A 23,904-nucleotide genomic window follows, 5' to 3' on the forward strand; every position below is an offset into this window, starting at 1 on the left:
ACCTACTGACCAATGAGAGACCTACTGACCAATGAGAGACCTACTGACCAATGAGAGACCTACTGACCAATGAGAGACCTACTGAGCAATGACGACCAGTAGCTCATGAGCCGCTTCCGCTTCTTTGCTGCCACGTTTGCCTTCATGTTAGATTTGGGCTGTATCGATTTCTGTGAATTGGAGGCGTTTCAGTGGCCATTTATAGGCATTGATGGGCGTTAAGAAGGTGGGACAACACGCGCTCACGTGCGCCAAGTTTAGCGTTGATTGAGATTTAGAATGGGGAACCGGCGTGGGACATGCGTGCGCACTTCGTTATAAATGGGAACATCGTTGTGCGTACCTTTTGGAACTTGTGGATGTCTGCAACCCTTAGTACGCGAATCCTGAGCAAGGTTTTATAAATGAGGCCCCAGGTCTCCACCCACAAAACCCTTTTACTCAGCCCTACGGCTTAATGCTGCTCTGGGTTGTGCTTAAGTTCCACTATGTCGTTTTAAGGGGAACATGGTTGTAGCTTCACTGCCTGTGAGGACCTGCTGAATCCATGTAGAGAGACGAGTTGAGGTGGATGTTTCTGATGAAACTGTCCCCCTTCCTCCAGGCGAGACCCGGACCACCGTGTCCCCCTTCGTCCCCGGGGGGGTCAGCGACGGCCAGTGGCACACCGTCCACCTCCACTACTACAACAAGGTGAGCGCACACTTCCTGATTGGGCGGAGCCTCTATTCCACCTCCCTACTTCCAGTCTACTTCACTATGTAACAGCGCCTTGGGGGAGGAGCTTATCACTCACTGTGGTCTAGTTTGTGGTTGGGGATGCTGTGATGATGTGTTGTGTAGATGGGGGGCTGGGGGGTGGGTCGTTACGGCTCAATCCCACTGACTCCGGTTGCGGTGCGTTCGGTTATCATGCGGAAGTTGACCGTGGCCATTCTAGACAAGGATGGCGTTTCCACCACCATTCGGCACGTTCCAGAAGCGTCTCGTACCCCACGGGACTCAGGAGGAGATAGACAGCAGGTAGAGATAGACAGGTAGAGATAGACAGCAGGTAGAGATAGACAGCAGGTAGAGATAGACAGCAGGTAGAGATAGACAGCAGGTAGAGATAGACAGCAGGTAGAGATAGACAGCAGGTAGAGATAGACAGCAGGTAGAGATAGACAGCAGGTAGAGATAGACAGGTAGAGATAGACAGGTAGAGATAGACAGGTAGAGATAGACAGGTAGAGATAGACAGCAGGTAGAGATAGACAGCAGGTAGAGATAGACAGGTAGAGATAGACAGGTAGAGATAGACAGGTAGAGATAGACAGCAGGTAGAGATAGACAGGTAGAGATAGACAGGTAGAGATAGACAGCAGGTAGAGATAGACAGCAGGTAGAGATAGACAGGTAGAGATAGACAGGTAGAGATAGACAGCAGGTAGAGATAGACAGCAGGTAGAGATAGACAGGTAGAGATAGACAGGTAGAGATAGACAGCAGGTAGAGAAAGACAGGTAGAGATAGACAGCAGGTAGAGAAAGACAGGTAGAGATATACAGGTAGAGATATACAGCAGGTAGAGATAGACAGCAGGTAGAGATAGACAGCAGGTAGATAGACAGCAGGTAGAGATAGACAGCAGGTAGAGATAGACAGGTAGAGATAGACAGGTAGAGATATACAGGTAGAGATAGACAGCAGGTAGAGATAGACAGGTAGAGATAGACAGGTAGAGATAGACAGGTAGAGATATACAGCAGGTAGAGATAGACAGCAGGTAGAGATAGACAGGTAGAGATAGACAGGTAGAGATAGACAGCAGGTAGAGATAGACAGCAGGTAGAGATAGACAGCAGGTAGAGATAGACAGGTAGAGATAGACAGGTAGAGATAGACAGCAGGTAGAGATAGACAGCAGGTAGAGATAGACAGCAGGTAGAGATAGACAGCAGGTAGAGATAGACAGCAGGTAGAGATAGACAGCAGGTAGAGATAGACAGCAGGTAGAGATAGACAGCAGGTAGAGATAGACAGCAGGTAGAGATAGACAGCAGGTAGAGATAGACAGCAGGTAGAGATAGACACCAGGTAGAGATAGACAGCAGGTAGAGATAGACAGCAGGTAGAGATATACAGCAGGTCTATTTTTGATGGATGTCACATCTGTGGGACGCATCAAGTAGTAGTAGAAGAAATGATTAGTTAGGTCCCGCCCCCTGACGGCCTGGCAGAATATCAAACAAAATGGCCGCTCCTGAAACGCCCCCGGTGGGAGTGGTGTGGTGGACGAACAGAATCTGACCACATCTTGAACCACGCAGCCGCAGTAGGAGGAGCTTAGGTGTTAGTAGAGTTGTTGGTCTGGGGGGGTCAGTGTGGGTTGGTGGGGTCAGTCTGGGTCAGTGTGGGTTGTTAGTAGAGTTGTTGGTTTCGGGGGGTCAGTTTGGGTTGGGGGGGTCAGTGTGGGTTGGGGGGGTCAGTGTGGGTTGGGGGGGTCAGTGTGGGTTGGGGGGGTCAGTGTGGGTTGGGGGGGGGTCAGTGTGGGTTGGGGGGGTCAGTGTGGGTTGTTAGTAGAGTTGTTGGGTTGGGGGGGTAAGTGTGGGTTGTTAGTAGAGTTGTTGGTTTGGGGGGGTCAGTTTGGGTTGGGGGGGTCAGTGTGGGTTGGGGGGGGGGGGGGGGGGTCAGTGTGGGTTGTTAGTAGAGTTGTTGGTTTGGGGGCGGTCAGTGTGGGTTGTTAGTAGAGTTGTTGGTTTGGGGGGGTCAGTGTGGGTTGGTGGGGTCAGTGTGGGTTGGGGGGGTCAGTGTGGGTTGGGGGGGTCAGTGTGGGTTGGTGGGGTCAGTGTGGGTTGGGGGGGTCAGTGTGGGTTGGGGGGGTCAGTGTGGGTTGGGGGGGTCAGTGTGGGTTGGGGGGGTCAGTGTGGGTTGGGGGGGTCAGTGTGGGTTGTTAGTAGAGTTGTTGGTTTGGGGGGGGTCAGTGTGGGTTGGTGGGGTCAGTGTGGGTTGTTAGTAGAGTTGCCGGTATGGGGGGTCGTTGTGCCCCCCCCCTTCCCCCTCATTTACTGGGGTGAGAGAGAGGGACAGATGGGGGAGGGTCTCAGGACTGTCTCAGCGTCTGTGCTTAGTATCACTGTTCCTCCATAACTGGGCTACATACAAAACACAATATGGGAGGATTTATCTGACCTGCCGGTCACAGTTAGTAGGGCACCAGCTACAGGGGGGCGTCCAGACAGACCCTCCTCTGGGCCTCTGGGTCAAAGGTCGCTGAAGCGGGACAGCCACACCCTCCCTTCTGTTTTTTGTTTTTTTTGTTTTTTTTTCCAAAGTTCCCAGTTGTGACAGGCTTGTGTGGTTGCTATGGGAACAGACACGCCAGCTCTTGTTTTGGTGATTTGAAACTATGGGATGAGCTCTGCTTGACTGACAAACGCTCACTCACTCACTCACTCACTCACTCACTCACTCACTCACTCACTCACTCACACTCACTCACTCACTCACTCACTCACTCACACTCACTCACTCACTCACTCACTCACTCACTCACTCTCACTCACTCACTCACTCACTCACTCACTCACTCACTCTCTCACTCACTCACTCACTCACTCACTCACTCACTCACTCACTCACTCTCACTCTCACTCACTCACTCACTCACACTCACTCACTCACTCACTCACTCACTCACTCACTCACTCACTCACTCACTCTCTCACTCACTCACTCACTCACTCACTCACTCACTCACTCACTCACTCACTCACACACTCACTCACTCACTCACTCACTCACTCCTTATGTAAGGTAGTGAACAAGAAATGATAGGGTACATCCTCTGTTCACTAGAAATTGCTGTGAATTGTGGGTATTTTCTAGTGGACTATATAGTTAATCAAATTAACCGCTGAGAATTCGGTCACTGAAAATGGCGAGCACATTATATAGTCCACTGTTTCTGTTATAGGGAAGGGTTTGGAACACAAAGAGAAATGTTAGGATTTTCTTTTATTCATCTCATTTGAGTGTCCTTATTTAGCATGACAGCATTATTTACTGTAGGTCTATGTGTCCTTATTTAGCATGACATCATCGGTCTATGCGACTGAAACAGGGGGATCCGCGACGGTGAAGTGTTTAGGAATGAAGAGCGTTGTTCCCAGAGCGTGTTTAGGAATGAAGAGCTTTGTTCCCAGAGCGTTTGATGTGTTCGTTCAGGGACGAGGAAGCTGTTGTGGTCTCTGCTGGGAGACCTGCTCATGGAAACATTCACTCGCACTTTCTCCCCAAGTTCAAGAAACTTTTTAGTTTTTGATAACTTTTGTACAACAACAACAACAACAACAACTTGACAAGCGTGGGGATACTGTTCTCAGCGTGGGGATACTGTTCTCAGTGTGGGGATACTGTTCTCAGCGTGGGGATACTGTTCTCAGCGTGGGGATACTGACAAGCGTCAGTGTTTTCATGGACTTTTACGTGTTTTTACACAGTGGTCTGCAGGACCATGGAAAGACAAGCTCTCTGATGAGAAAGAGAGCCCTCCCCAAATGATTTCACATTGAGGTGATTACTCTTGTGTGCTGGGCAGATATCTCAGATATATAAACGTATATCCTCTAATGTTGGGTGTACACTAGAGGATTTTTAAGCCAAATTTTGGCTCCTCACCTCCCCTGACAACCGAATCAAGACTGGTCAGAAGCGATTATCTGCCCACACGGCAGTGTGAGGGATTGATTTACGCATATATATCAAACATGTTCGATATTTATCGGGGCTCCGATTTTCTACCCAGCAGTAGCCAGCCTTTTGGCATTTAGTCTATATAAATTCATAAAAAGACAGTCATTAAACGCTCATTGAACTTTTTGCCGCCACGAGTGTACTTGGCTGGGTCTCCTGGATACAAATGGTTCAGTCATTTCTAGGCGGAGGGCTAATCCGGATGATTAATACTGTAGATAACGAGCTGCTGGAGCATGTTGTTATTATGAAATGTTATGAACTTACACCCCCCCCCCCCCGACCCAGTCCTCCATATGTCCCTCAGTCTCTCTCTTTGTCACACTGAAGGAGCATACTGTCCTCCCTCCCTCTCTCTCTCCCTCCCTCTCTTCCCCCCTCTCTCCCTCCCTCCGTCCTTCCCTCCCTCTCTCCCTCTCTCTCTCCCTCCCTCCCTCTGTCCCTCCCTTCCTCTCTCCCTCCCTCCCTCTCTCCCTCCCTCTCTTCCTCCCTCTCTCCCTCCCTCCGTCCCTCCCTCCCTCTCTCCCTCTCTCTCTCCCTCTCTCTCTCCCTCCCTCTCTCTCTCCCTCCCTCCCTCCCTCCCTCCCTCCCTCCCTCTCTCTCTCCCTCCCTCCCTCCCTCCCTCCCTCCCTCTCTTCCCCAACTCACACCCCCCTGTGGTGACACACTCACACACAGGGAGTCTTCTCTAGGGGGACAATGTGTAGCTTGAGAATGTGCAGTCCTGTGTTGTGTGTAGCACTAGTCCTGTGTTGTGTGTAGCACTAGTCCTGTGTTGTGTGTGTATCACTAGTCCTGTGTTGTGTGTATCACTAGTCCTGTGTTGTGTGTGTATCACTAGTCCTGTGTTGTGTGTAGCACTAGTCCTGTGTTGTGTGTAGCACTAGTCCTGTGTTGTGTGTGTATCACTAGTCCTGTGTTGTGTGTATCACTAGTCCTGTGTTGTGTGTGTATCACTAGTCCTGTGTTGTGTGTAGCACTAGTCCTGTGTTGTGTGTAGCACTAGTCCTGTGTTGTGTGTAGCACTAGTCCTGTGTTGTGTGTAGCACTAGTCCTGTGTTGTGTGTAGTCCTGTGTTGTGTGTAGCACTAGTCCTGTGTTGTGTGTATAGACTTTGAGTAAGACAGTTGGTTAAGGTTGTTCATCTGAAACTTGCTTATTCAAAGTTTGCTTTGCCACTGAACAGAGTGGTTTTGTGTCATACTTGTATTGATGATGCTTTGGTGAATGGGATGGAAAAACAGAATTCATGGAGTGATGGCTGTAACTACACACACACACACACACACACACACACATACATACACACACACAACTTTGGATTACCATACTTGTGAGTTCCGCTTAAACTTAAACCTAGCCCTAAACCCTAGCCTGAACCTTTCACCCCTGACCCTTACCATAACCCTTATTGTAACCCAAGCCCTAAACCTTAACCTTCGACCCTAAAATGAACTCTAAACCTGTGTCCTCACAAGTGAACACGTCTCTTGTTTTACTTCTCTCATAGGGACATTTGGTCCAGGTATAGTTATGGCTGCCCACTCATCTTCCTAAGCCACACCTCTCACCTGGTCATCCCTCCCTGTGGTCTTGCCCTCCTCTCCTCCTTCTATCAAGACTGAAGACTTTTATTATGCCGCTGCTTTTTATTAAATATTCATACACTGCACTGTAACTTTTATTCCTGTATTTTATTTTTCCAGCATTTTGTTTTAAATGTTCTGATTTTTTTTTTAAATTTCGTTTTGTATGACCTTTTATGTGTTGCACTTTGTCTTGATGCTTTTAATGTCTCATGTAAAGCACTTTGAATTGCCTTGTTGCTGAAATGTGCTACAAATAAACGTTCCTTGCCTTCCCTTGGCCAAACTCTGAGGTATGAAGCCATGTTATGACACGAGGCTGTGTTTGGGTTCACAGAGAGGGCACCGCTGCTGTTGCACTTTGTTGTGTCTTAGTTCCGATGTATTCGACCTCCATGTGAGGGGTCATTGACAGAATTGTTCCTGTTCCCTGAGTCCGGGGGAACTGTATGTTGTGCACCTGTTGTTACAAATAGTTCCATAAGCCAGCTGTGTCTGGTTAACCTTGACTCACACTGCCTGTTTCTACTGAGGAGTTCAAGTGTGTCTCTACTGAGGAGTTCAAGTCTGTTTCTACTGAGGAGTTCAAGTCTGTCTCTACTGAGGAGTTCAAGTCTGTTTCTACTGAGGAGAGGTCAAGTCTGTCTCTACTGAGGAGTTCAAGTCTGTCTCTACTGAGGAGTTCAAGTCTGTTTCTACTGAGGAGTTCAAGTCTGTCTCTACTGAGGAGTTCAACTCTGTCTCTACTGGGGAGAGTTCAAGTCTGTCTCTACTGAGGAGTTCAAGTCTGTCTCTACTGAGGAGTTCAAGTCTGTTTCTACTGAGGAGTTCAAGTCTGTCTCTACTGAGGAGTTCAAGTCTGTCTCTACTGAGGAGTTCAAGTCTGTCTCTACTGAGGAGTTCAAGTCTGTCTCTACTGAGGAGTTCAACTCTGTTTCTACTGGGGAGAGTTCAAGTGGTTCATTGTTTTGTCTTAGAGCCAATTGCAATTTCTTTGCAACCTTGGCATGCCCTATCTGAACGTTACTGGATTCTTCATCACACACACACACACACACACACACACACACACACACACACACACACACACACGCACGCACGCACGCACGCACGCACGCACGCACACACTCCCTCTTTGAACACCCTTGCTCAGTCCTAGTTTGAGGAGTCTTGTTTGTTCCTGGCTGAAAGCAGGCAAACGCACTCTTCTTTTGCCAAGATATGCCAACGTCATTGTTTTAGCATGTTTTGTGCACCTTGATGTACCCTAGCAGACACAGGAAGTGTGACCATACGGGATTTATGAGCACGGTACTTTGGAATGCAGGCAGGGGAATCTCATCCCGTCATCCCAGATTTCTATATCCTGTTGTTTTCTCTCTACGATGACAGTATAGATGGTTTAGCATGCTGGTATGAATCTCTCTCAGTATAGATGGTTTAGCATGCTGGTATGAATCTCTCAGTATAGATGGTTTAGCATGCTGGTATGAATCTCTCTCAGTATAGATGGTTTAGCATGCTGGTATGAATCTCTCTCAGTATAGATGGTTTAGCATGCTGGTATGAATCTCTCTCAGTATAGATGGTTTAGCATGCTGGTATGAATCTCTCTCAGTATAGATGGTTTAGCATGCTGGTATGAATCTCTCTCAGTATAGATGGTTTAGCATGCTGGTATGAATCTCTCTCAGTATAGATGGTTTAGCATGCTGGTATGAATCTCTCTCAGTATAGATGGTTTAGCATGCTGGTATGAATCTCTCTCAGTATAGATGGTTTAGCATGCTGGTATGAATCTCTCTCAGTATAGATGGTTTAGCATGCTGGTATGAATCTCTCAGTATAGATGGTTTAGCATGCTGGTATGAATCTCTCAGTATAGATGGTTTAGCATGCTGGTATGAATCTCTCTCAGTATAGATGGTTTAGCATGCTGGTATGAATCTCTCAGTATAGATGGTTTAGCATGCTGGTATGAATCTCTCAGTATAGATGGTTTAGCATGCTGGTATGAATCTCTCTCAGTATAGATGGTTTAGCATGCTGGTATGAATCTCTCAGTATAGATGGTTTAGCATGCTGGTATGAATCTCTCAGTATAGATGGTTTAGCATGCTGGTATGAATCTCTCAGTATAGATGGTTTAGCATGCTGGTATGAATCTCTCTCAGTATAGATGGTTTAGCATGCTGGTATGAATCTCTCTCAGTATAGATGGTTTAGCATGCTGGTATGAATCTCTCTCAGTATAGATGGTTTAGCATGCTGGTATGAATCTCTCAGTATAGATGGTTTAGCATGCTGGTATGAATCTCTTTCCTCCTGCCTCTCAACAGCAGTCTGCTTTCCTGCTGTAGCTTTCCAAGAACTCAGTAGACCTACTTTACTGGGCCACTGACGAGCCTTTAAACTGCTGACTATATTATACCCCCCCCCCCCAACACACACACACACACAAATGATTTATGTATTAAACTCACATTGCAGACCTTTAATATGCACCACAAACAATAGAACTCCCGACCAATCACGGTAGCCCTCAGTGTGGCCAAACACATTCCAGCTGTCAGAGTTCCGATAGGGACTTCTCATTGGTCCTCAGAGTCGAGTTTCAGCCAATTACTCCTGTTGGCGGAGGCAGAATGAGTGAGGGAGCTACGTGATGACATATTCCCCCTAATCGAGGAGTATGGGTGACTTTCTGAACAATGGCGGATTAATATCAGGCAGGAATGTTACTTTGCCCGGCAATCAGACCCTGAAGCCATTCTGTCCAGAGCGTAGGGAGAGAGAAGGTCTACCTGTATGTTATGGAGTGAAGAGTTGAGTGAGTGAGTGAGTGAGTGAGTGAGTGAGTGAGTGAGTGAGTGTCCTGGTCTCTTGTGTGTCAGGTTACAGAGCAGCTCCTAAGAGCATGACCTCATGCTGTCCAATTTCTGCTCTCTGACAAGATTTATGTTGATGGAAGTCGATGTAATCAATACTTTAGCTGGCAGGCAAGGCTGAGGACCTGAGAACAGCTTTACTCCCAACCAAGATACTATCAGACAGGTCCTCCAAGAGTTACCAAGATACTATCAGACAGGTCCTACAAGAGTTACCAAGATACTATCAGACAGGTCCTACCAGAGTTACCAAGATACTATCAGACAGGTCCTACAAGAGTTACCAAGATACTATCAGACAGGTCCTACAAGAGTTACCAAGATACTATCAGACAGGTCCTACAAGAGTTACCAAGATACTATCAGACAGGTCCTACCAGAGTTACCAAGATACTATCAGACAGGTCCTCCAAGAGTTACCAAGATACTATCAGACAGGTCCTACAAGAGTTACCAAGATACTATCAGGTTCTACAAGAGTTACCAAGATACTATCAGACAGGTCCTACAAGAGTTACCAAGATACTATCAGGTTCTACAAGAGTTACCAAGATACTATCAGACAGGTCCTACAAGAGTTACCAAGATACTATCAGACAGGTCCTACCAGAGTTACCAAGATACTATCAGACAGGTCCTACAAGAGTTACCAAGATACTATCAGACAGGTCCTACAAGAGTTACCAAGATACTATCAGACAGGTCCTACAAGAGTTACCAAGATACTATCAGGTTCTACAAGAGTTACCAAGATACTATCACAGGTCCTACAAGAGTTACCAAGATACTATCAGACAGGTCCTACAAGAGTTACCAAGATACTATCAGACAGGTCCTACAAGAGTTACCAAGATACTACCAGACAGGTCCTACAAGAGGTACCAAGATACTATCAGACAGGTCCTACAAGAGTTACCAAGATACTATCAGGTTCTACAGTAGTTATGGTCTAGAACAAGATACTATCAGGTTCTACAGTAGTTATGGTCTAGAACAAGATACTATCAGGTTCTACAGTAGTTATGGTCTAGAACAAGATACTATCAGGTTCTACAGTAGTTATGGTCTAGAACAAGATACTATCAGGTTCTACAGTATGTATGGACTAGAACTTGCATATTTTTGTTTCTTTCACAAGGGACAGAATTGTGGCCCTGAACCATTAATACTTATTTAGTCAGGCCTGCTATATCCAACCCGCCAACCACTATCAGTGATCTTCTTCTTCGTTTGGGTAGGTTGGTTGATTCGTCCTCTCCCCCCAGGCTCAGAGCCGAGGGGCTATCCTTTTACCACCTCGAGCCTGGGTGAGGGGTCACCCGGGCTATAAATCCACGCACACCTCCAGGAGCCACGTCACCTTTTCGTCACCCACGACTGTCAGGCCACGCATTCCATTGGGTGTCCGATATATCGGACCGTCCTGGATGATGGTTTGTCCTGGATGATGGTTTGTTCCTCGGCGCCACACTCGCACACCGCACAGGATACCAAGCCCCATCTGTGCATTGATGAGCGGAAGCGTCCGACACCGGTCCCGAGAGGATTAAGCCTCACCCACGCTGGTCTGGGTAAGTCCATCGCGGTAGGGGAAGGACTGGCGTCCGGGATGAAATCACATCTGAAGGTGTTCGCCTCCCCACGCCAGGTATAATCCGCCCATCCTGCCTCACTGATGTTAAGATCTCTGCATTGCTGCAGGAGATCCCGTGCGGCACAAAAGGGTGTTTTGACTTGAGTCGCCGGGGAGGCTCCGCTGTTGCAGCGAGCCTGTCGTGGAGCAGGTGGTTAGGCAGGCGAGACGTGCTGTGGTTCCTTTGCGGCGGAGGTCACTATCAGTGATGATGGCGCATTATGAATCAGACCTGCTGTCAGGACCTGGGATGATCTTCATAGTTCCAATCAGGAGCATATGTGTTGCTGAGATTAAGTTCTCTGAATCGTCTGTTAGATGGGTGTAATTTCCAGACAATGGTGCGCCATACGCTCATCTCCTCAAACAGGTCATCTGCTGGAAGTGTCCAGCACAGTAGCTGAACATCGCTGGAAGTGTCCAACACAGTAGCTGAACATTGCTGGAAGTGTCCAACACAGTAGCTGAACATTGCTGGAAGCAGCCAGCGCAGTACGCCGATCCGGGTTTTGCACTTTTCAACTGCCTCCCAAGTCGTGCACTTGAGTCCGGTCCCAACCCAGACAACAGTCTCCAGACTTTCCGACTGGAAGGTCTGGATCTTACTAGCTAGTGCTCAATGTGGACTCTAGCGTGAGGAGGACACCATCTATCTCTCTATCCTCTCACTCTGGCATTTGTTTCAAACATGAGAACAACACCACAGAGCAAAGATCCAGATGTAACGCTATATCGCTCGTCTCTCTTCACTGAAGAAGAAACTTACTTTGACAAAGAGAGACTCTCGCTGTGACAGGTTGGTGACTGTAACGTATAGCGTTGATACGAGCCTGGTGTGCATGCGCTGGACAATAGAAGAACACATGGCCTGTCCCGAGGCTGGGCTCGGGAACATGTGAGAAAGAGGACTAGTAACCCATACCGCAATGTTTACACAGATGTGAGTTCATGATACAGCAGGGCTTATGTAAGGCTAGAGGAGACTACTCTGACTTAGGTAGTGACCTCATCCTTTGGCATGGCTTGTTCAACAGGTGAACTTACAGTATAAAGTGTGAAATCCCTGTAAGCTGATCTATTCATCCTATTCCTGGCAACATACTGTACCGACACAAGTGGATAATGATTTACAGGAGGGACAGTATACAGTATAGTACAGTACAGTATTCAATAACCCCACAGGGTATCTTAAACTTGGTTAATACTAGTTTAATATAAATAGAGGGATTGCCATTAGACAAACATGAAACAAGAAACATGAAACAATCTAGAAAAATGAAACAATCTTCCACATTATTATGTGAACTATGCTCAGTCAGTTCTAGTGAGAGGTCATCTTGCATGTTCTCTACAGAGCAGAGTATGATAGCACGTTTCCTTGGCTGCTCTCTGTATGCTGAATAAAAAAGAAAGATTATCTGGCTTTCCTACCAATCACAAATCCCCATACAATTATTTACTGTTTCCACCAATCACAAATCCCCATACAACTCTAGTGTTTTCATCCATGCTTTCATCAGCAGCTTCCCAGTTACCGAGCTATCAACCTTCTGACATCTGTTTCTTTTAACACTCTTTTTTCATGCTTGGTCAAGGCTGTGCTATAACAGGAAAGTCATTTAGCGCACACACACACGCACACACACACACACACACACTCACGCACTAGACCTATGGTCACATAGCAGCACGCCAAGCCTTTATCGTTATCTCTTTCGCCCACACAGAGGGGATGATGTCCCTGGATGGAGCAGGTTCGGGGAGAACCAGGTGGCCTAGCAGAAGCTCTAAAATGGGCGGGGCTGTGATGTGATTTGGAGGCTGCTGACGACAGCTCCCATTGTTGTTGGCGCTGGCTGGAAACTGGCGTCCCCGGGGGAGTTTTGACACGGAGTCCTCTGGCTCTGGTATCTCCTCACCCGCCATGGTCCCACTCTCATAATCCAATTAGGACCCACAATGCACTGTGTCTGGGTTTCACTGAGCGATAAATAGACTCTTCATGCTGTGTTTATTCCCACTAGCTTCACTCAGATTGCTAACCAAGGGAGTGGAATGCTATCTCAGTAACTACACTAGAAAACAGGCACTAAAATCGCTCTCAACGATGTACTGATCAAATAGGATTACACATTTTCAAGTATAGCTTTAAGATACTTTCACTGTGTCGAGCTATCTGCACCCAGACGGGAGTTAGCGTTTTCAAACGGGAGGTCTGCGTGTCTGATTGGAAAAGTGTCAGTTTGCCAGACCATAATTCCCACCGTGAGAGTGCTAGACACCAGAGAGCTCCAGTAGCATCACTGCCAACTATCTAGTCTGCTTCTGGCAGTGACACAGATGAGGAGCGCAGGCATTTGTGGTCTATTTGAAGTGTGGGTTCATTTTATTCGCAAGAGTATGAAAAATACACTTTATGGGTGCTATGTTGATGAATTTACAGGTTGACATAATTATGGAGACTCCAAAATGACAATTATTAAGTTCCCCAGAACATTTTTGACACGCTGATGAGACTGAATGCCCATGAACACTCCTGAGGGCTGTTCCAGGAAGCAGGTGTGCAGAACTCTAGCCTGAACCTCCCAGTCTGGGTTCAGTTAACCAGATACGACTTTTCCAGCTCCACAATGGCAGATAGGGGTTTCAGCCGTCAAGTTAACCAATCTCTGGTTAGCCGTCTCCATAACCGTGTGCGTCCATGTTCAAAGACTGTGATTTTGAGCCTAGAATACTTCAATTGAAGAATTGAAGAATGATGCAAGAAAGAACAATGGACCTCATTCAAAAATATCTTCTTAAGTGTCTTCTTAAATGTGTTCTTACAAACCTCCTCATCTCCTCAATTTACACTCACTGAGGTCATGGAATCGGATCCTGATTGGATAGCCTCCCTACAGCGCTCTGCTCAGATCAGCTGACCAGAGCAGATCAGGAAGTGAACAGGGAAGAAAGACACTCTAGAATATTAACATGTACCCAGAACTCTGCCTTCTCTGTGGTCAGCAACGGTCGTGGTCATGTGATTTCTGTGGTCATGTGATTTCTGTGGTCAGCCACGGTTGTGGTCATGTGATTTCTGTGGTCATGTGATTTATGTGGTCAGCCACGGTCGTGGTCATGTGATTTCTGTGGTCAGCCATGGTTGTGGTCATGTGATCTCCGTCTCGTTCCAGCCCAACATCGGCCGCCTCGGCATGCCCCACGGACCCTCGGGTGAGAAGGTGGCGGTCATCGCCGTGGACGACTGTGACATCGCCATGGCGATACGCTTCGGAGGCCAGATCGGGAACTACTCGTGTGCCGCCCAGGGCACCCAGACAGGACAGAAGAAGTGAGTGTGTGTGTGTGTGTGTGTGTGTGTTTGAACATGAAAGTGTAGTCTGTGTGTGTAGTTTGTGTAGTCTGTGTGTGTAGTTTGTGTAGTCTCTGTGTGTAGTTTGTGTAGTCTGTGTGTGTAGTTTGTGTAGTCTGTGTGTAGTTTGTGTAGTCTGTGTGTGTAGTTTGTGTGGTCTGTGTGTGTAGTTTGTGTAGTCTGTGTGTGTAGTTTGTGTAGTCTGTGTGTGTAGTTTGTGTAGTCTGTGTAGTTTGCCCGGCCTCTGTATTCAGTAGTGTCACCAGGCTCTCTGACGTCACGCTGCCTGGCCTCTGTGTTCAGTACTGTCACCAGGCTCTGTGACGTCACGCTGCCTGGCCTCTGTGTTCAGTAGTGTCACCAGGCTCTGTGACGTCACGCTGCCTGGCCTCTGTGTTCAGTAGTGTCACCAGGCTCTCTGACGACACGCTGCCTGGCCTCTGTGTTCAGTAGTGTCACCAGGCTCTCTGACGTCACGCTGCCTGGCCTCTGTGTTCAGTAGTGTCACCAGGCTCTCTGACGTCACGCTGCCTGGCCTCTGTGTTCAGTACTGTCACCAGGCTCTCTGACGTCACGCTGCCCGGCCTCTGTGTTCAGTACTGTCACCAGGCTCTGTGTGACTCAGCCTCTCTCACTCAGAGCAGCTCCTATTCACACCACTCTTTTATTCTTGAAAGAAAGAAATCATTTTGCCCACGAAATATTCTTATAATACTCTAACTTCTCCATAATATGCAGAACGCCATTGGACTTTATTCACTCCTTAAACAAAGAGATTTCTATTCAAATCCCTGTGTCTGCCCGCTCTTATTCAAATTCAAATTCTGACCCCATTTGGTTTGGGGTATTAATCACAAGACAACACAATAGAGCAGCTGTTATGAAATGTGAAAGTCTTTCAGAGAGTTTTAAGAATAGTTTTGAGAGGCTTATACTGTACACTATGTGCATTACAGTATGTGGTCAGCTTATGCATCAATTTGACTGCTTATGTTTTATAGCGAGTGATATATAATACAACACATTTGTGATATGCAATTTTGTTGTGCATCTCGTCTCTCTCCCTCCCTCAACAATATTGATAGATGGGTATGAATGAGCATCCCTGTGATAAGGATGATGTAGGTATGAATGTCCATCCCTATGATAAGGATGATGTAGGTATGAATGTCCATCCCTATGATAAGGATGATGTAGGTATGAATGTCCATCCCTATGATAAGGATGATGTAGGTATGAATGTCCATCCCTATGATAAGGATGATGTAGGTATGAATGTCCATCCCTATGATAAGGATGATGTAGGTATGAATGAGCATCCCTATGATAAGGATGATGTAGATATGAATGTCCATCCCTATGATAAGGATGATGTAGGTATGAATGAGCATCCCTATGATAAGGATGATGTAGGTATGAATGTCCATCCCTATGATAAGGATGATGTAGGTATGAATGTCCATCCCTATGATAAGGATGATGTAGGTATGAATGTCCATCCCTATGATAAGGATGATGTAGGTATGAATGTCCGTCCCAGTGATAAGGATGATGTAGGTATGAATGTCCGTCCCTGTGATAAGGATGATGTAGGTATGAATGTCCATCCCTATGATAAGGATGATGTAGGTATGAATGTCCCTCCCAGTGATAAGGATGATGTAGGTATGAATGTCCATCCCTGTGATAAGGATGATGTAGGTATGAATGAGCATCCCTATGATAAGGATGATGTAGGTATGAATGTCCATCCCTATGATAAGGATGATGTAGGTATGAATGTCCGTCCCAGTGATAAGGATGATTTCTCCTCCTCCCTCCTGCAGATCTCTGGACCTGACCGGACCGCTGCTCCTGGGCGGCGTTCCCAACCTTCCAGAAGATTTCCCTGTGAGGAACCGGGACTTTGTTGGTTGCATCAGAGACCTGACTATCGACAGCCAGCCCGTGGACATGGACAGCTACATCGCTAACAACGGCACTGATGCAGGTCAGCCCAGTCTCTTTATACACTACTGCAGGTCAGAGGTCAGCCCAGTCTCTTTATACACTACTGCAGGTCAGAGGTCAGCCCAGTCTCTTTATACACTACTGCAGGTCAGAGGTCAAACCAGTCTCTTTATACACTACTGCAGGTCAGAGGTCAAACCAGTCTCTTTATACACTACTGCAGGTCAGAGGTCAGCCCAGTCTCTTTATACACTACTGCAGGTCAGAGGTCAACCCAGTCTCTTTATACACTACTGCAGGTCAGAGGTCAACCCAGTCTCTTTATACACTACTGCAGGTCAGAGGTCAGCCCAGTCTCTTTATACACTACTGCAGGTCAGAGGTCAACCCAGTCTCTTTATACACTACAGCAGGTCAGAGGTCAACCCAGTCTCTTTATACACTACAGCAGGTCAGAGGTCAACCCAGTCTCTTTATACACTACTGCAGGTCAGAGGTCAGCCCAGTCTCTTTATACACTACTGCAGGTCAGAGGTCAACCCGGTCTCTTTATACACTACTGCAGGTCAGAGGTCAGCCCAGTCTCTTTATACACTACTGCAGGTCAGAGGTCAGCCCAGTCTCTTTATACACTACTGCAGGTCAGAGGTCAACCCAGTCTCTTTATACACTACTGCAGGTCAGAGGTCAGCCCAGTCTCTTTATACACTACTGCAGGTCAGAGGTCAGCCCAGTCTCTTTATACACTACTGCAGGTCAGAGGTCAACCCAGTCTCTTTATACACTACTGCAGGTCAGAGGTCAGACCAGGCTCTGTTTCAGTTCAATCTGGGGGCAGAACCCGTTATCAGCAGGGTACAGAGTTTTTTTTCCTTTCTCATGATTCTATTCCGACAATGGAAATATGTGAGTTGAGAAGTGGGTTGGTGTGAGGTGATGATGTGGGATGATGATGATGATGATGATGATGATGATGAGAAGTGGGTTGGTGTGAGGTGATGATGTGGGATGATGATGATGATGATGATGAGAAGTGGGTTGGTGTGAGGTGATGATGTGGGATGATGATGATGATGATGATGAGAAGTGGGTTGGTGTGAGGCCGGCATCGGTTCCAGACGTGTTTCTTGTCATTCAGGATGCGCAGCGAAGAGGGACTTGTGCAGCGATGCGGTGTGTCAGAACCACGGTGTGTGTGTGAACAAGTGGGGCAGCTACGCCTGTGACTGTCCTCTGGGCTACGGAGGGAAGAACTGCGAGCAAGGTAAAGGGTCTCTGGGAGTGTGTGTGTGTGTGTGTGTGTGTGTGCGAGAGAGAGTGAGAGTGTGTGTGTGTGTGTGTGTGAGAGAGTGTGTGTGTGTGTGTGTGTGTGTGTGAGAGAGAGAGAATGAGAGTGTGTGTGTTTGTGAGAGTGTGTGAAAGTGTGTGTGTGTGTGTGTGTGTGTGTATGTGAGAGAGAGAGTGTGTGTGTGGGTTTGTTTGTGAGGGTGTGTGTGTGTGAGGGTGTGTGTGTGTGTGTCCGCTAGTGTTGTCAAAAATATCGATTTTTCGATTCATATCGATTCTGAATATTTAAAACAGTTTCAATACTAATTTCCCGCAATATCGATATTTTCCACACTATCGATACCAGCTGGCTTTCTCGCTCTGTCTTCTCTCCTACAGCGAGTTGTTGACACACAGGCACACACGCTGCTGCTTTGCACACATTGCCCTGCCCCGCCCCCTCCCCCTCCCAACAAATCCTCTCACTCGCTCCGAAGATGGCAAGTGCAGAGCCTCCGCGACTCGTGGATAAAGAAAACAGCAGAAGTGCTGTTTGGAAGTACTTCGGGTTTGAAGCAAATGACGAAGGAAAAGCTAAAGATGCCACGAAGCCCATTTGCAAGCGTTGTTCCAGAGTAGTGCCAACGAAAGGTGCAAACACAACAAATTTAGCAAAACACCTCTAGGACCGACACGCGGATCTCTATAAAGAATTTAGAGAGGGTGACAGCTCCACTTTCAACATCACTGAAACATTAAACAAAATGGCCCAGTAAACTATTAACTTTAGTTTAATACATGAACTCTAGTTTAATACATCCATGAGCTTGCTATCGAAACGCCGCATTGACTGTGTGTGTGGGGGGGGGGGGGGGGGGGCGGTAGATAAGATAGCTAACGTGAAGCTAATACAAAGAAAGTATGATGCAAAATCAAATGAAGCCAAGAAACTGAACAGGGCTGTAGCAGAGTACATATGCATGGATCAGGTCCCCGTGTATACTGTTGAGAAACCTGGGTTCAGACAACTTCTTGGACAGTTAAATAACAAGTATGCCCTTCCTTCACGGAATCATTTCATGTACACTGAAATCCCCGCCCTATACAATGAAACAAAAGATAAAATCATGGAGAGCCTTGGGGGGGGAAACCCTTCTTTTCATGCACCACTGACCTGTGGACCAGCAGGGCCACATCCACATTCATGGCAGTAACTCTGCAGTTTATAACAGAATCCTGGGACATACAGAGCTGGTGTTTGGGCTGTGTTGGGCTGCACTCAGAGCACACAGGGGACAGCTTGAGGGAGGCGTTGGAGGAGATGGTACATGAAACATGGGAGCTGGACATGTCAAATATGGCTGGCATCACCACTGATAATGCCTCAAATAACAAGAAAGCATTTCAGCAGGACTTCACATGGGTCCCCTGCTTTGGGCACAACCTACACCTAGCCATTAGCAAGGGCCTGGATATAGACCGTGTGTCTGGAGCGCTGTCGAGGCTGAGGAAGACAGTCTGCTTTCAGCAGGTCAAAAAATCGAAAATTTTATGCCCTCAATGTTGTCAATTTCTCCCCGTGGTATCGAAAATGGTATCGAGTATCGATACTTTTCAAGGTATCGTATCGAAGTTAGAAATTCCAGTATCGTGACAACACTAGTGTCCGCGCGTGTGTGAGTGTGTGTGTGTCCGCGCGTGTGTGCGTGTGTGTGTGTGTGAGAGAGAGAGAGTGAGAGTGTGTGTGTTTGTGAGAGTGTGTGAAAGTGTGTGTGTGTGTGTGTGAGAGAGAGAGAGAGAGTGTGTGTGTGTGGGTTTGTGAGAGTGTGTGTGTCCGCGCGCGTGTGTGTGCGTGCGTGCGTGCGTGTGTGTGTGTGTGTGTGGGTGTGTGTGTGTGTGTGTGAGAGAGAGAGAGTGAGAGTGTGTGTGTTTGTGAGAGTGTGTGAAAGTGTGTGTGTGTGAGAGAGAGAGAGAGAGTGTGTGTGTGTGTGTGTGTGGGTTTGTTTGTGAGAGTGTGTGTCCGCGCGTGAGTGAGTGAGTGTGTGTGTGTGTGTGTGTGTGTGTGTGAGAGAATGTGTGAGAGTGTGTGTGTGTGAGAGAGAATGTGTGAGAGAGTGTGTGTGCGTGAGTGTGAGTGTGTGTGCGCGCGCGCGCGCGTGTGTGAGTATGTGAGAGTGTGTGTGTGTGAGAGGCTAGCCAAAAGGAAGCAGACTCTCGAGGTCAATGTCTGAGCTTCCTGTGAATGAAACCTCTTGACACTCCTACTACATTCCTCACATACACATAATACCACACAACTACAACCCCACATACCGTAGCAACTGTCACTTCCTGATGTCACATGACCACCTCATCTTGTTGGCGATCTGCTGACCGGATGTAGGTTTTGGAGATAGGCCTCGTCATTGGGTTTATTACTGCCTGTGGCCACGGATATTGTCCTGGCCAATCAGATTCAATCCAGACTCCTCCCCTTCTGCTATCTGCGCGTTGCCGTTTTTAAAGATCCCTTCACTGTGAAACAACAACAACCTAGCATAGCAACCGAGCTGCTCAAGACGATTGTGATTGGTTTAAAGAAATACAGCATCCCCCCCCCCCATCCCCGAATTGTAAAGTCCAGCCAGACTTTTCTCCAGCGCTGGCACTGCGTAAACAGTGTGGAGAGAGGTCTGACTAGGGCTGCTCGATTATGGCAAAAATCATAATCACGATTATTTTGATTGATATTGAGATCACGATTATTTAACACGATTATTCTTTTTTTCTTTTTTAAATCAAAAGTTTTGACATTTTCTTAACAAACCAAATTATACATTGACTTATATATATAGTGAACCTTGATAAATAAATAAATAAAAGTGCCAAAACTGATAAATAAAGAAGCTTGAAAGCACCGCCACCACCACAGAAGAAGACTACCTCGGAAAAATAATTTCACTAGGACAGAACGCGTCTAAATAAGTTATTTAATGGTAGCACCGAGGCTTCAAAACCCAGCATTTGTTAAAATAGACCATTTTGCTTAGGTAAGTGAAGTTTCATGTTTATCTGACACTTAAATATGTGAATATGAGCGTAAATATGAGCGCCTCTCCTAAATAGGCCGACACCGATTTATTTTTAAAAAGTGTGAGCGAGCGAGCGAGCATGCGACAATGGGACTGAGAAGGGCTACTTTGAGGGGCAGCTACGACTGCGTAGCAAATTTTACACACCGTGTCAACTTGGTCCAAATCTGTCTCCGCGAACCCATAGTGTTTCCACACCACTGACGTTGTTTTAGCTCTCTTGTCCACCTCTCTTTCTGCTGCCATAATCTTCTTCTTGTCATGTTTTGTTCGAGAGGAGCATGCGCGCGCCTCGATTGACAACTCGCTCTGAACTAAAGTGTTTGTTTTGGGGCTTTGGGGGGTGGGGGAGGGGTCAAGCACAGTATAGCTCTGCAGTGTAGGGTGCGCTTGATTTGTGCTAAATCGTTTTATGGCGATTATTTTGTTTTAATGATCGTTGACAGCCCAAATCTTAATCTAGATTAAAATCCGATTAATCGAGCAGCCCTAGGTCTGACTAAGACTCTTGATCCGATGATCTAGAAGTTCTTCATGCAGAGGTATACCTCACACAAACCATAATGCACAAAGGCTTCTGCTAGTTGTGACTCGAGTGTTACTCCCAAAGACAATTTTTGAGGTCTTTATAGACAGACCGAGGTTATGGAGTTTTCAGGAAATGTCGGTTTCTGCTATACATTTCTTCAAGCACTAATATTTGACTGTTAACCATTAAAGTAAAGTCATATTTCTACCTTCCTAATGAAAAGGAGATCACATTTTAAAAGGCTTTACATTTTCTAAAAGCTTACGTTGGCCTAATTTTGAAGCTGGCTGTACAAATAACAACCAGTGCAACTCATGATCTCGCAAGGTTGACTCTGTTCAACTGAGAACTATAAATCAGAATGAGAATCATCAAAAATTTGATTCATACATTCAAATACATCTAATTCATCTAACAGGGCAGCGTTTGGATGTGTCCGTGTTGTTTCCCTGAACATACATGAATGTGACTACATAGTGAGTGTGACTACATAGTGAGTGTGACTACATAGTGAGTGTGACTACATAGTGAGTGTGATTACATGGTGAATGCGACTACATAGTGAATGTGACTACATAGTGAGTGTGACTACATAGTGCATGTGACTACATAGTGAGTGTGACTACATAGTGAATGTGACTGCATAGTGAATGTGACTACATAGTGAGTGTGACTACATAGTGAATGTGACTACATAGTGAGTGTGACTACATAGTGAGTGTGACTACATTGTGAATGTGACTACATAGTGAGTGTGACTACATTGTGAATGTGACTACATAGTGAATGTGACTGCATAGTGAGTGTGACTACATAGTGAATGTGACTACATTGTGAATGTGACTACAAAGTGAATGTGAGTGTATGTTTGTATGTGGATGACGTTCTCCTCCGCCTGTGCCCCGCCCCAGTCATGCCTTCCCCCCAGCGCTTTGACGGCCAGGCCCTGGTGTGGTGGCGCGAGCCTGAGGTCACCATCTCCATCCCCTGGTACCTGGGCCTGATGTTCCGCACCAGGCAGGGCTCAGGAACGCTCCTCCAGGCCAATGCTGGGGACTTCTCCAGAATGCACCTCCTGGTGAGTAGCCAGCCCTCAGCTTAGACTGTTATACAATAACACACTTCAGTAGACTGACTACATTACATTACAGTCATTTAGCAGACGCTTTTATCCAAAGCGATTTAGAATAATTGCATTTAACGGAGGTAGTCAGTGTACTACTACTCGCCAGAACTCACAAGTACATCTCCTTTCTAAACAAGTGACTCAGGGCGTATTCACATATGTTAGTGTGCACCATTGATGCGCACCAAAAACGGAAGTGATACATTGTTTTCATTTCTCAGCTACTGCAGTTCGCTTTCACACAGCACTTTCTTTACTCTGGTCCAAATGCAGCACCACAAGTCACATGAAAAGGCTCAGTGCTGTCATTGGTCAATATCTTTCTGGGGGCGGGTGCAAGAGCGTCATGAAAAACTTTTAAGGTCAAACATGTGGCGTGCACAAGGTGGTTGCGTCGGTCTGAGGTTGCGCCCTTTCACACCATAACTGGTGCGCACAAGAATTCGGTTGAAGCCGCTCCGAGACCACCCCTTCTGGAGGGTCTCGGTGCGGCTGTTTTGGTGCGCTGTTCACACAGGCCTAAACGAAGCGCTCTCGGGCCCAAAGCTCGTTTGGTGCGCACTAACTAGTGTCTGTGTGAATACACCCTAAGAGAATAATCTAGTGCTAAAGGGAAAGTGTCAGAGTAGAGGGAGCATCCTGGGAGTACTTCTTGAAAAGGTGGGTTTTGAGCCTGCAGTGAAAACATGGGCAGCGACTCTGCTGTCCTGACATCGATGGGCGGTTCATTCTAGTGACTCTCTCTCTTCTCTGTTGGTTCCTCAGCTCAGCGGCAGACACGTGCGTTTCCAGGTGTTTCTTGGCGTGAAGCGCGTGGCGTTGCTGGACTTCCCCCAGGTGCGCGTGGACGACGGCCAGTGGCACCACGTTCTGGTGGAGCTGAAGAGCGTCAAGGATGGGAAGGACATCAAGTACCTGGCCAAGGTGGCTCTGGACTACGGCATGTTCCAGGTACGCGCTCACAACGCCGCACACTCTCTAGCTGGGTCTGTTCTGTAGAGAGTAACGGTGTTGACTGTCTCTTCTGTAGAGGGGTAATGGTGTTGACTGTGTTCTGTAGAGGGGTAACGGTGTTGACTGTCTGTTCTGTAGAGGGGTAACGGTGTTGACTGTCTGTTCTGTAGAGGGGTAACGGTGTTGACTGTTCTGTAGAGGTGTAATGGTGTTGACTGTTCTGTAGAGGTGTAATGGTGTTGACTGTTCTGTAGAGGGGTAACGGTGTTGACTGTTCTGTGGAGGGGTAACGGTGTTGACTGTTCTGTGGAGGTGTAACGGTGTTGACTGTCTTCTGTAGAGGCGTAATGGTGTTGACTGTTCTGTAGAGTTGTAATGGTGTTGACTGTCTGTTCTGTAGAGTTGTAATGGTGTTGACTGTCTGTTCTGTAAAGGGTTAACAGTGTTGACTGTGTCTGTTCTGTAGAGGAGTAACGGTGTTGACTGTCTGTTCTGTAGAGGTGTAACGGTGTTGACTGTCTGTTCCGTAGCGGTGTAACGGTGTTGACTGTCTGTTCCGTAGCGGTGTAACGGTGTTGACTGTCGGTTCTGTAGCGGTGTAACGGTGTTGACTGTCTGTTCTGTAGAGGTGTAACGGTGTTGACTGTCTGTTCCGTAGAGGTGTAATGGTGTTGACTGTCTGTTCTGTAGAGGTGTAACGGTGTTGACTGTCTGTTCTGTAGAGAGTAACGGTGTTGACTGTCTGTTCTGTAGAGGTGTAACGTGTTGACTGTCTGTTCTGTAGAGAGTAACGGTGTTGACTGTCTGTT

General features: G+C 47.0%; 1 protein-coding gene across 1 annotated transcript in view; it reads left to right on the forward strand.

The window, feature by feature from the left end:
- celsr1b (cadherin EGF LAG seven-pass G-type receptor 1b) overlaps positions 1-23,904 on the forward strand; it is a gene marked incomplete at both ends in the record, with an annotated part of 101,309 nt that overhangs the window by 37,250 nt on the left and 40,155 nt on the right. The window contains 6 exons of the mRNA XM_084452832.1: positions 605-693; positions 14,021-14,178; positions 16,026-16,189; positions 17,288-17,413; positions 21,927-22,093; positions 22,907-23,092. Of these exons, the coding sequence (XP_084308958.1) occupies positions 605-693; positions 14,021-14,178; positions 16,026-16,189; positions 17,288-17,413; positions 21,927-22,093; positions 22,907-23,092 (890 nt within the window). The remainder of the gene's footprint in view (positions 1-604; positions 694-14,020; positions 14,179-16,025; positions 16,190-17,287; positions 17,414-21,926; positions 22,094-22,906; positions 23,093-23,904) is intronic.

Source organism: Borostomias antarcticus (assembly GCF_949987555.1).
Source record: "Borostomias antarcticus genome assembly, chromosome: 18".
Lineage (NCBI taxonomy): Eukaryota > Metazoa > Chordata > Actinopteri > Stomiiformes > Stomiidae > Borostomias > Borostomias antarcticus.